Below are 13,860 nucleotides of genomic sequence, written 5' to 3' on the forward strand. Positions count from 1 at the left end.
GCACATTAGAAGGAAGCTGGATCAGAAGTGAAGGAGATGGGGGCTGGCGCCATGGTGCAGTAGGTTAATTCTCCACCTGCAGTGCCGGCATCCCATATAGGCACTGGTTCTAGTCCTGGCTGCTCCGCTTCCAATCCCGCTCTCCACTATGGCCTGGGAAAGCAGTGGAAGATGGCCCAAGTCCTTGGGCCCCTGCACCCAAGTGGAGACCAGGAAGAAGCTCCTGGCTCCTGGCTTCGGATTGGCTCAGCTCTGGCCGTTGCAGCCATTTGGGGAGGATCTTTCTCTCTGTCTCTTCCTCTAACTGTCTATAACTCTACCTCTCAAATAAATAAATAAATCTTTAAAAGAAGAAGAAGAAGAAGAAGAAGAAGAAGAAGAAGAAGAAGAAGAAGAAGAAGAAGAAGAAGGGGAGGAGGAGGAGGAGGAGGAGGAGGAGAAAGAGGAAGAGGAAGAAGAAGAGGAGGAGGTGGAACTCAAGCCAGCACTCTGATGTGGGCATCCCAAGCTGTGGCTTAACTGCTGCTCCACAATGCCTGCTCCAATCCTACTTACATTTTTTAAATTAATTAATTAATTAATCAATTTGAGAGGCAGAAACAGCTTAGACAGCTTTTATCCACTGGTTTACTCTCCAAATGTCCGCATTGCCAGGCATTTGAAGTTAGGAGCCAGGAGCTCAGTCCAGCTCTTCCTTATGGGTAGCGGGAATTCAGCCACTTGAGCCATCACCACCACTTCCCAGTATTTGCATTAACAGGAAGCTGGAGCCAGGAACGTGAGCTGGGAGTCAAATCCAGGCACTCCCATGTGGGATATGGGTATCCTAACTGGCATCTCTAACTGCAAGGCCAAACACCGGCCCCTAATCCTACTTATATTAAAAACAGAGGCATTGGGCCTAGTGGTCAAGATGCCCTTGGGACACCACATTCCATATGAGAGTCCCTGGGCTACTGATTCCAGCTTCCTGCTCATGTGCACCCCAGAAGGCAGTGATAATGGCTCAAGTGGTTGGGCCCTGCCACCCACATGACAAGGTCCCTGCCAACCCTGAATTGGGTTCCTGGCTTCCCGCTTCATTGTGGGCATTTGGGGAGAGATCCAGCAGACAGAACCTGTGTGTGTATGTGCGTGTGTGTGTGTGTGTGTGTGTGTCCCTGCCTCTGCCTCTCAAAAAAAAAAAAAAAAAAGTTATGGAAACAAAAAACCCCAAACATGCCAATCCATGTGTTTCAGTGAAAATGTCTTCAGCTGCAAGTAACAGAGCATCTTAAACTAGGCTGGATAATGGTCCTGGCTCACCTGGGACTGAAGGGTTTCCCAGAACAGAAGGCTAAATCGTATTGGAACCGGAACACTCCCAGGCAAACCGAGAGCTGGTCACTCCATTTAAGTCATAAGGACATTTAATAGTCATCTGTTGCTGCCCACAGGGTAGTGATTCCAGGAGCCCTTGAGGATATGCAAATCTGCAGGTGCCCTAATCCATTATATGAAATGGGGTTGCAGTTGCATGGAAGCTACCACTTGCTCCCATACATTTTAAATCATCTCTAGATAACATTTCTTTCTTTAAATATTTATTTATTTATTTATTTGAAAGGCAGAGTTACAGAGAGGCAGAGAGAGAGAGGTCTTCTTTTAATTTATTTATTTGAAAGTCAGAGTTACACAGAGAGAGGAGAGGCAGAGAGAGAGAGAGGTCTTCCATCTGATGGTTCACTCACCAACTGGCTGCAATGGCCAGAGCTGCAATGATCCGAAGCCAGGATCCAGGAGCTTCTTCCGGGTCTCCCATGCAGGTGCAGGGGCCCAAGGACTTGGGCCATCTTCTTCTGCTTTCCCAGGCCAAGGCAGAGAGCTGGATAGGAAGTGGAGCAGCCAGGTCTCAAACCAGTGCCCGTATGGGTGCTGACACTTCAGGCCAGGGCGTTAACCCGCTGTGCCACAGCACCAGCCCCCGAGAGAGGTCTTCTATCTGCTGGTTCACTCCCCAGATGGCTGCGATGGCTGAGGAGCTTCACCAATCTGAAGCCAGGAGCTTCTTTCAGGTCTCCCACGCATGTGCAGGGGCCCAAGGGCTTGGGCCATCATCTACTGTTTTCCCAGGCCATAGCAGAGAGCTAGATCAGAAGTGGAGCAGCTGGGACTCGAACCAGGGTCCACATGGGATACCAGCACTGCAGGCAGCGGCTTTACCCGCTACACCACAGCACTGGCCCTTAGATCACTTATAATACCTAAACAATGTAAAACTATGTCAGTGATTGTTATGCTGTATTATTTAGTAAATAACAGCAGAACAGGCATCAAACAGATGCCGTTCCCCCAGCACCTCATCTTTTCAGTCCACAGTTGATGGAATCCATAGATGCAGAAATTGTAGCTGGAGAGGGCCCACTGGGATTCACAAGTCCAGAGGCAAGTGGTCCGAGGCTTAGTGGGCTCTTTCAAGGATGTCATCAATGGTCTGGCTCTTTCCTCCCTTCCCCTCTGTCATTTTCATCATCAAGGCTGTGGCAGCTTCAGGATTAGGAGGGGGAGCACCCAAGTTCTAATTATCTTTCCCAGAAGCACCCCGGCCAAGCATCCTGTGGCTCCAAAGTAGCTCTCGTGACCACTGGAGCTGTAAGGGAGCCAGAAACAGTGCATGCCTGGTAGAGACCAATGGGATTGCCATAACTGGCTGGGTGTTTTTCCTCCTGAACACATCAGGGATCTGGGAGAAGGAGATCGGGGAAGGTGAATGAGGTCGGTAACCAGCCATGTCTGCTGCACCTCTTCTGGCCTCACGGAGAGCAGACACCACAGTAAGGTGATCAAGAGCTAGATCCAGGGCTGAATCTCCATGGCCACTCACCTGTGTGGAACTATGGGCACACGGCCTACTCCCCATCGCCTCACATGACTTCTGTGTGGGTTTAGACGAGCTTATGCAGGGAGAGTGCTGAGGACAGTGCCCAGCACTTAGTAAATGCTCAATAAACATTGACTTCTTGTTTTCCTTAATGGCAGAGTCTATCCTTCTTTCTTCCAGAAAAGACATCAGGTTTTGTTGGGTGAACGATGCCTCATTCTGATGGACAGCTTGTGAGGGAAGGAGCAAGAGCTTCTGTTCTGGGGGAAGTGTCCTGAGAACCATTATGCCTTGGTTTTTCTTTTCTTTTTTTGACAGTTAGACAGTGAGAGAGAGAGAGAGACAGAGAGAAAGGTCTTCCTTCCATTGGTTCACCCCCCAAATGGCTGCTATGGTCAGATCTATGCCTGTCTGAAGCCAGGAGCCAGGTGCTTCTTCCTGGTCTCCCATGCAGGTAAAGGGGCCCAAGCACCTGGGCCATCCTCCACTGCCTTCCCAGGCCACAGCAGAGAGCTGGCCTGGAAGAGGAGCAACGGGGACTAGAACCCAGCGCCCATATGGGATGCCAGCGCCGCAGGTGGGGGATTAACCAAGTGAACCACGGTGCTGGCCCCATAGGCCTTGGTTTTGCCAAGTGGAGTTTGTAAGTTGAGGCCCAGCTGGATTGTTTGGGATCTGACAGTTCTTCTTTGGCCAGGTGGGCATGCAGGAGAGGTAGAGACTTTGGAGGCAGAGCTGGGACCCTTGAGGAAAACAGCGCCACCTCATGCGGATTTTGATGATGGAGTTCTGCAATTTGACTCCAGAGGCTTGCAGAATTCCACCTTACTTATCAGTGTTTGTGGGTTGGGGTCTTCGGCAGGACTCAGTGACATGCCGAGTGCAGTTTCGAGATGGACATAGGCCCCAGGGTGAGCCCAGACGTCTCACTTACACTTGGAGAAAAAAAAAAAAAACAGCTTGAGGGTGGGCATTGGCACAGTGGTTAGAGGCTGCTTGGGATGCCTGCACTCCATAGTGGAGTGCCTGGGTTACAGTCCCAGCTCCGCTTCTGATTCCAGCTTCCTGCTCATATGCACCCAGGAAGGCAAGGGGCAATGCCCTAAGTACTTGGGTCTCTGCCACCCAGCCAGGTTGACTTCCAGGTTCCTGTCTTTGGACTGGTCCAGCCCTGGCTCTTTCTGGTATTTGGGAAGTGACTTGGCAGGTGGAAGATCTCTCTGTCTTTCTATCTCTCTCTCTGTCACTTGGTCTCTGCCTCTCTCTCTGTCTCTGCCTTTCAAATAAAATGAATATGTATGAATAAACGTTTTTTAAAAGACCAGTGTGAAATACACTGAAGTGGCCGGCGCCACGGCTCACTAGGCTAATCCTCCGCCTAGCGGCGCCGGCACACCGGGTTCTAGTCCCGGTCAGGGCGTCGGATTCTGTCCCGGTTGCCCCTCTTCCAGGCCAGCTCTCTGCTGTGGCCAGGGAGTGCAGTGGAGGATGGCCCAGGTCCTTGGGCCCTGCACCCCATGGGAGACCAGGAGAAGCACCTGGCTCCTGCCATCGGATCAGTGCAGTGCGCTGGCTGCAGCGCGCCAGCCGCGGCAGCCATTGGAGGGTGAACCAATGGCAAAGGAAGACCTTTCTCTCTGTCTCTCTCTCTCACTGTCCACTCTGCCTGTCAAAAAAATAAATAAATAAATAAACTAAAGTACTCAGAATAGACGTGGTATCTGGTGCACACGGGCCAAGGTTGCACATAATTTTGGGTTCTTTGTATTTTCTAAATTTCTATGGTAATTAGCAATCCATTCTATAATCAGATAAAAATGTCAAAGTTCTAGCTAGATGGGAATAAGAAGATCTAGTGTTATATTGCACAGGAGGGTGGCTGTAGATAATGATAATGCATAGTACATCTTTAAAAAGCTTTTTAAAAGAAAGGGTTTTTAAGCTTTTTGCCGTAAAGAGATGAAAAATGTTTGAGGAAATAGATATGTTTACTCTGATTAGAACATTACACAAAGTATACAAGTATTGAGACATCACATAGTGTCCTATAAATATGTCTAATTTTTATGCATCAGTTCAAAATAGTCATTTAAAAACTTATACAGAGAGGAAAGCAATCAATGAGGGCTACTTTGAATGGTTTTACATGATTGATAGCTCCATTTCTCAGATGTGTTGCTCATCCAGCATCATTTTCTCTTTCCTTTTTTTTCCATGCTCATTTCTTACAGCCAGCACTCATCATAAAGGATTCCATTCACCAGGCATTTCACTAGGTATATCACTAGGTACATCCCATTTCACTAGGTACACAGTGCCCATCCCAGGCACTGTGTCCAATATCCAACATGCATGATAATCCAGAGAGCTGAGCCATCCTCATTTCTCTTTCAGACAGGAAAGCCACTGGACTCACTGTTGGCTGCCCAAATCCTGGCTCCTGAGCACTATTCTCTCTTTTTACCATTTCCCATCTCCTCTCATCATGGGTGGGTGGGCACTGTGGCACAGCAGGTAGAGTCACCACCCAGGATACCTGCATCCCGTATCAGAGCGCTGGTTCAGGTCTCAGCTACTCTGCTTCTGATCCACCTTCCTGTGAATGCATCATGGGAGGCAGAAGATGATGACCCAAGTGTTTGGGCTCCTGCCACCCACATGAGAGACTTGGATGGAGTTCTGGGCCTCCTGACTCGCCCTGGACCAGCCCTGGTTCTTGCAGGCATTTGGAGAGTGAGCCAATGGATTGAAGATCTATCTCTCTGTCTCTCTCTCTTTCAAATGGTTGAAAAATAAACAAACATTTGGGCTGGCGCTGCGGCTCACTAGGCTAATCCTCCGCCTGTGTCACCGGCACTCTGGGTTCTAGTCCCTGGTTGGGGCACTGGTTCTGTGCCAGTTGCTCCTCTTCCAGTCCAGCTCTCTGCTGTGGCCCGGGAAGGCAGTGGAAGATGGCCCAATTTTTGGGTCCTGCCCCCGCATGGGAGACCAGGAGGAAGCACCTGGCTCCTGGCTTCAGATCAGCGCAGCACGCTGACCATAGCAGCCATTTGAGGGGGTGAACCAACAGAAAAAAGGAAGACCTTTCTCTCTGTCTCTGTCTCACTAACTCTGCCTGTTAGAAAAAAAAAAAGAAAGAAAAGAAAAAGAAATAAACATTTGAAAATTTTCTCAACAATATTGTAGTCATGATCCAAGACTTCTCAACTTCAGCATGATTGACATTGGGGCAGATCATTCTCAGTCATGAGGGGGCTGCCCTGTGTCCATGGGGTATTTAGTAGCATCCCTGGCTGGAAGGAACCCAAAATTATACACCCAGCCACAAGATGCCATAGCAACCCCATCCCTACCACACACACCCAGCTATAAAAACCAGACTTTCTCCAGGCATTGCCAAATGTTCCCAAAAGCAAAGATCACCCTCCTTGAGAACTGCCCAGGCAGCCGCTCTTGGCTAGTTATGGAAAGGATTACAGAGCTCTTCTAGATGAACGCTCGCCGATCAAAGCCCATGGGAGCCCTCTGGCAATTGAAGCTCAGTTAGGCAGCTGCCACCTGCTAGCGCATTCCAGGGCAGGCCTTGAAAGCTGCTTGCTGCGCCCTGGCAATAAGAGTTGCAGGCTGAAGCAGGATGGTCTTGTCTCTTGTCCTGGCAGCTGGGATTGGGATGGATAACATGGGCAGTTCCTGGCCAGTGAAGGGTAAGGGATCCAGGCTGGTCTGCAGTTGGCACTGCCAAAGAGAGTCCACAGGCCCAGCTCCTTAAAAAAGAAAAGATTTATTTATTTTTTTGAGAGGCAGACTTAGAGTCAGAGAGAGGGAGAGACAGAGAGAGAGGTCTTCCATCCACTGGTTCACTTCCCCAAATGGCTGCAACAGCTGGAGCTGGGCTGATCTGAAGCCAAGAGCTAGAAGTTTCTTCCAGGTCTCCCACATGGGTGCAGGGGCCCAAGCACTTGAGCCATCTTCCACTGCTTTCCCAGGCCATCAGCTGGGACGCTGGATCAGAAGTGGAGCAGCCAGGACTCAAACCGATGCCCATATGGGATGCTGGCATGGCAAGTGATTGCTTAGCTTATTAGACCACAGCACTGGCCCCAGACCCAGCTCTTGATACAGATCCTGCAGGAACTCAGATATCATTTCAAGTCCTTGCCCTACTTCTGCTAGTGGTGTGGACTCCCTAAGTACCTTTCTCTGTTTTCGCATCAGCCTGTCCCAGCTCTGGTTCTTGTGAGCATTTGGCAAATGGAAGATCTGTGTCTGTTTTGCTTGCTGTCTCTGAGTTTCAAATAAATAAATGAAGCTTTTAAATGGCTAGATTTGCATGTACTGACATGGTACAATGTCCAAGGTATATTATTAAGTAAAAAATAACATATTAGAAAGATATTTTTGTTCAATAACAATGATATCATATATGGTAGTATAAGCATAAGCATTTTATTTTTTATTTTGTCTTTAAAGATTCATTTATTTTATTTGAAATGCAGAGTTACAGAGAAAGTGGGGGAGAGAGAGACAGCGAGCGAGCGAGCGATCGATCTTTCATCTGCTGGTTCACTTCTCAGATGGCCACAAGGGCAGGAACTGAATCGATCCGAAGCCAAGAGCCAGGAGCTTCTTCCGGGTCTCCCATGTGGGTGCAGGGGCCCAAATACTTGGGCCATCTTCCGCTGCTTTCCCAGGCACATAATCAGGGAGCTAGATCAGAAATGGAGCAGTCAGGACTCAAACCGGCGTCCATATGGGATGCTGGCACTATAGGTGGAGGCTTTACCCTCGACCCACAGCACCAGCCCCAAGCATAAGCATTTTTAAAACTCTGGGGGCAGGCACTGCGGCGTAGTAGTTCCTGTGGCGCTGGCATTCCACGTGGGCGCCGTTTCAAGTCTGGGCTGCTCCTGTTCTGATCCAGCTCCCTGCGGATGCACCTGGGAAGGCAATAGAAGATGGCACAAGTGCTTGGGCCCCTGCAGCCACATGGGAAACTCAGAATAAGCTCCTGGCTCCTGGCTCCTGGCTTCAAACTGGCCCAGCTCCAGTTATTGTGGCCGTTTGGGGAGTGAACCAGCAGATGGAAGACCTCTTTCTGTCTTTCCCTCTCTGTAATTCTACCTCTCAAGTAAATAAATAAATAAATCTTTAAAAAACAACAACAACAACAAAAAAAACCTCTGTAGGAATATGTATCAAATTGTTAGCATTGGTTCTCCCTAAAGCATAGAATGAGACTTGCTCTATCTTGTGAATTTCTGTACAATTAATTTAGTAATAAAAGTCAAGTGTATGGAAATGTCCTCATAGAAAAAATTTTTATTTATTTTCATTTTATTTGAAAGGCAGTGAAAGATAGAGACATACAAAGAGAGATCTTCCACATGCTGGTTCACTTCCCAAGTGCATGCCACTATTAGGGCTGGACCAGCTTGAAGCCAGGAATCCAGAACTCAGTCTGAGTTTCCCAAGTTTGCGGCAGGGATCCAATTATTTCGCCATCACCTGCTGCCTCCCAGAGTGCACACTAGCATAAAGCTGGAATCAGGAACAGCACTGGGACTTGAACTCAGGCATTCTTAATATGGGATGTGGCCATCATAAGCAAGGTCTTAGCCATTGCACCAAACATCCATCTCAGGGGAAAAAAATTTTTTTTTTTAAAAATTGAGCCTTCAACCTGAGCCCATTCATACTATCAAACACAAGCAGATGAAGACTGGATGGAACTCCCAGAATGTGAATACAGTGATTGACCACAGAGGGATAATGGGCCGTTTGTGGCACTCGTGTGGCCCTTACAGAGGCCAGCCCGCCCCGATGCGCCCTATGTGTTTAACCTGGGGTGATTCTGGATGTAGTCTTGCCACTGTAACCACTATCACTGGCACCTGTCTCCCCAGGATGGACGACATCCAGCTCTGCAAGGACATCATGGACTTGAAGCAGGAGCTGCAGAACTTGGTCGCCATCCCAGGTAACCATGTGGGACTTCACTGGGCGGTGACCAGCTGCTCAGGCCTGCAAGGGCCTGCCGCTGGGCTCCAGAAGACAGAGCTCGTCTCTTCTCCTAGAGGGGCCTCGCTCTTGCAGCGTAGCACTCCCCAAATGCATGTCTTCACCCCAGACACACGGTTCAGTCTCTCCAAGTCAGGCAGACTCAGGCTCAAGTCCGAATTCTGCCTGCCTCCTTGACCTTGGGGAAGTCACTGTCTCTGAGACTCAGTTTCTCCTCCTCCTCTGAAATGGGTGTAGTAATAGCAACAGCACCTGACCCAGGGGTATAAATATCACCAGGGTGAGCAAGGCAGCACAGACCAAATCCTGCCTGTTATTTGGCCCAAAGAGTCCAGTGAGCATTAGCAATTATCACCGTTCTTTTCCTGTTTGGGAATAGGCAGAGTATAGTCGTTAGGATTCTGACTTTGGAGTCAAACCTGTGTTTGCTAGTTGTTGAGGACATTACTTCCTTGGTTCCTTCTCCCCCAGAAACCCTCCCCTGCCCATCCTGCTGGGGCAGGTGCTCTCTGTGGGACTTATCCCCATCAAAGTCCTTAGCGCATAGCTGTGCATCGATTCATATGTCTCTGTCTAGATGCCATGCTTCTTGAGGGTACACACGAGGGCCTGGTAGGTGCTAAAGGGAAGTTCACTGGGTGAATGAACACAGCTCTGTCAGACGAACCATCTGACAAGGAGCATCAGAGGCTGGATAAGTCCCCTCCCCACCCCCACCATCCTTGACTTGAACACTGTCACTATTCTGTCAGCTGAGAAAGCGTGCGGTGTGCCAAGAGGCTGCTATGCAGCAGGCCCCAAGCTAGGTGCTGCACTGAAGGTGCTGAACAGAGAAGGATTCCGTGCTCTCAGGGGCTCACAAGTCAGTGGAAACAAACAAGGCCTTGCACACAGGCGTGCCTGTACTGAGCAAGGGAGCAGCTACTACCAAGCAAGCAGTGCAGTGCAAGGAGCTGTAGCTCAATGTTTCTCAACCCCGACACATGGACACGTGTGGGGGGTGTCAAAATGGCAATGTCATCATCTGGGGGTTGAGGGCTCCGTGTTGTGCCTTATGGGATTTGTGGGCAGCATCCCTGGCTTCTGGCCACTACCTGCGAGGAGCACATGTCCCCCTCCTGCAGTTGTGCCACCAAAAATGTCTGCAGATGTTGCTGAATGTCCCCCAGGGAGCCTAAGAACAACTGCTCCAGGGTGCAGTGACCTAGGGAGGGATCCACATGGGTAGTGTGTACAGTGATGGGTTAGACACCACTGCTTGATTTATTTATTTATTTGACAGGCAGAGTTAGACAGTGAGAGAGAGAGACAGAGAGAAAGGTCTTCCTTCTGTTGGTCCCCGCCCCCCCCCCCAAATGGCCGCTATGGCCGGCATGCTACGCCAATCCGAAGCCAGGAGTCAGGTGCTTCCTCTTGGTCTCCCACACAGGTACAGAGCCCAAGCACTCGGGCCATCCTCCACTGCCTTCCTGGGCCACAGCAGAGAGCTGGACTGGAAGAGGGGCAACCGGGACTAGAACCCAGGGTGCCGGCGCCACAGGCAGAGGATTAGCCAAGTGAGCCACGGCGCCGGCCAGACACCACTGCTTTAACAGCATTGACTAGGCATCAGACAGGGCCCCATGCAGGCCCTGAGATAAACACATCAATAGACTGTCCTCATTGAAAGCAGGTGACAGCTAATGGGCCTAGGATTTCTTTGTGGAGTGATCAACATGTTCTGAAATGAATTGTGTATTCACTCTGTGAAGACACTTGGAGCGGGTGAATTGCATGGGATGTGAATTGCATCTCAATGAAGTTGCCAAAAAAGTTAAATGTCAAACATAAAACAGTGAACGAATAGGGGGAAGGTACCCGTGTCCAGACTTATCCACTCTACATTCAGATTCAGTTGGTCTGCAGTGCAGTTCTGGCATTAGTAATTGCTTTTTCAATTTTTATTTTTTTAAACCTACTTGAGAGGCAGAGAGACAGACAGGCAGACAGAGTTCCCATCTGCTGGTTCATTCCTCAAATGCCTGTAATCTGAGAGCCAAGAATTCCATCCAAGTCTCCCACATAGGTGGCAGGGACCCAACATATTGACCCATTGCCTGCTTCCTTCCCGGGTCTGCATTAGCAGGAAACTGGAATCCAGAGTGGATGTGAGACTGGAACCCAGGAGCTCTGATACGGGATTCAAGGCATCCAAGTGGTGTGTTAACCACTAGGCCAAGTCCCCGCCCCCAACACTGGCAATGTTTAAAAGCTTCTCACGTAACTGTGGTGAGCAGCCAGGGGCGAGAGCCACCAAATCTGTTGCATTCTCATTTTATAGCCCTCAGAGGGCCAGTCTGGTTGAAAGGCACAGCAGCCCATCCAGGCTTAGAAAAGCACAAAATGGGCAATTACTGGAAAGACAGCAAAGTCTTCCAGAACCCTTGGGCACTGTATTTGCTCCAGTCTCCTGTCTCAGTTCTGGAGCCTAGAGGTCTGAAACCAAGGTGTCTGGGGGAGACTCCGTCCTTGCGCCCTCAGCCTTGGGTAGCTCCCATCCGTCCTTGGCCTTCCTTGGCTTGGGCTGTTTCGCCCCAATCTGCCTTCACATGGCCCTTTTCCCAGAGTGTCGTCTCTTCTTTAGGGACACCCATCGTTGATTGACAGCACACTCTAATGAGGATGACCTCATCCTAGCTTAACTAATTACAGCTGCAAAGTAATTTCCAAATTACTTTGGCTATGGGATTTTTCCAGATAGGATAGACAGGCATTTTTGAGGGCAGACACTATTTCCTATTAGATTAGACATGAATTTGGGGTGAGGGAGAACACTGTTCAACCACTTACGTGTGTGAAGCTCAGCCCCCCCCCCAAAGAACCCAGGACAAGCACAAAGTCCATGGAATGTTCTTTGCCCCTCACCCCCATTTTGGGTGCACATGAGCCAACCATCTCTCTTCCATGATCTCCCCATGCAGGACCCCAACTTTCAGAACCTCTGTGTCCCAGTTTCAACTCCCAGGAGACTCCGATGGTCCAACCTGGGCCACCCCTCCTTCTCAGGAAGGAGTCCCAGAGCTCACAGGTGGCTCGGCAGGGCACGTGGGAGCCTCCTGAGGCAACAGAGGCATTTGAGCACCGCAAGGCTCCTATGGGCCAGGGGAGCTCCCGCCGGGGCTGAGGCAGCCTCCAGAGCACACATGGAAATGACTGAGCGCAGCTGACCAGGGCCGGGAGAGGACACGGCACTTCGCAGAAGCATGGCAAACTCAGGGGTGAAGATAAATAATGTTTTAGTGTAATGTTTAAAAAATCAAAATTCATGCAGAAAAGCACTCATAATGAACAAAACAGCAAAAGCGTAAATAAAGATGGGATGCTGTGACCTACAGCATAAGCGAGGCAGCCCCACCTGAGAGTGTCCCACCCCAGAGGCCCACTGAGTCCCCCCGAAACTGCTTCCTCCTGGTGGCTCTCGTGCAGAAGTTCAGACAATCAGGCGCAGTGGGGATCCCTTCTTTCTCCTCTCCCCCTGGCCACCTTCCCCAGCTCCTCGTCCTTCCCCTGTGTTGAGTCTTTCTGTGCATTCTCAGGACCAGTGCCAGGTTTCTAGATGGATTTTGCTGCATTTAAGGGAAGAACATCAATGTTTCCTGGCAACACATCAATAAATGTATTAAGTAAGGAGAACAGTAAAGGAATGAGAAAACTGGGCTTTTTGAGCCAGGCTCAGAACCTTGAAAATGGGGTTGTGAGTGCGGGGACTGTGACTGGAGGAGGCCTGGGGCCTTCCTGCCTCAAGGGCTTCTCAAGGCCAAGCCAAAATGTCTCTGCTGCCACCACTGCCAACTGGGGATGCTTAGGTCTGGCTGCAGAGGCCCCAGGCTCCTGCCCCTGGGAAGTAAAAATGGTGTTTCCCTCCCAGAGTTGTTGGGAAAGATTAAACAGTGGTTCTCAGTGGGGGTGATGTCTGGAGACGTTTTTAGTTGTCACAACTTGGGAGAAGGGGTGTCGCTCCTGGCCTGAGTGGGGCCAGGGGTGTTGCTAAACGCCTGCAGTGCACAGAAGGATCTAATCCCAAATCCCAACAGTGCCCAGGTGGAAAAGCCTAATTGGGATGAAACTCTGAAGTCCATGGTAATTTGAACATAATTTTAATGGTTTCTTTGTTAAGCACTTGTCATGTGCTCACTTGGGCTATGAGATTTGCTGCTTCTTCATTCAATAAGGATTTATTTCCTTTGTACCTGTAAATATTTCACATGGAAGCCATTTAATCATTATGACCACAGTGAACCATGTAAAATAAGTGCATCAGAACAGTAGCTAACTTTTCATGAGCCCTTACTGTGCTGCCAGCAGAGAGTTAGGTGTTTCACTTGGTCTGCACCTCTTACAACTTGTAACAACCTTAGGATCATGAGTACTGAGAGACTGGATGCCCAGAGAGGTTGAGGAATGTGCCCAGAGTCACACAGCTCAGCAGAGGCAGGTCCTGGGGCATCAGGTCAGGACTGTGTGATTCTACAGCGGGGGTTCACAGTTATGGTAAGAGCTGTGGGCCAGGGAGAGTGGATGGAAGCCTGAGCTGAGGAGATGGGGGGAGGCAGTAAGAAGCAGGTAGATGGTGGCACTTGCTGGTAGGTGGGCAATGCCGATAGGAAAGATATGTGACACACACACAGGTGACCAGAACTGGCCAGTGACTTGGAAACTGGTTCATAAGCCGGCACAGCCCAGTTCCTGAGTCGGCGGCTTCTCTTAGAGTCACCATGGGTGCTGCCGCAGGGTATCCGGGGGAGGCTGGGGAATGCCTGCTCGGGCAAGAGCTAGACACACACAGATGAATAACCTGGGGCAAGGCTTGTCAGTTTCTCAGGGCCCTGGCCAAGATCTGGGGAGCTGTAGAGGACCCTTAGAAATGCCGCAGTGCTACAGGTGGTGACCTGGAGAGGAAAGGCAGACTGAGGACTCCCTAGGAGAGCCGGGGTGAGCAGGGT

At 49.9% G+C, this 13,860-nt stretch overlaps 1 protein-coding gene across 3 annotated transcripts in view; it reads left to right on the plus strand.

Moving 5' to 3' along the window:
- BMERB1 (bMERB domain containing 1) overlaps nt 1-13,860 on the plus strand; it is a 155,272-nt gene that overhangs the window by 117,483 nt on the left and 23,929 nt on the right. For all 3 annotated transcript variants that reach the window (XM_089321616.1, XM_008257799.5, XM_002711778.6), the window contains exon 3: nt 8,764-8,837. In XM_089321616.1, coding sequence (XP_089177742.1) covers nt 8,764-8,837 — 74 coding nt within the window. The remainder of the gene's footprint in view (nt 1-8,763; nt 8,838-13,860) is intronic.

Source organism: Oryctolagus cuniculus, chromosome 19 (genome assembly GCF_051225735.1).
Source record: "Oryctolagus cuniculus isolate XC-2025 breed Fujian yellow rabbit chromosome 19, ASM5122573v1, whole genome shotgun sequence".
Classification (NCBI taxonomy): Eukaryota; Metazoa; Chordata; class Mammalia; order Lagomorpha; family Leporidae; genus Oryctolagus; species Oryctolagus cuniculus.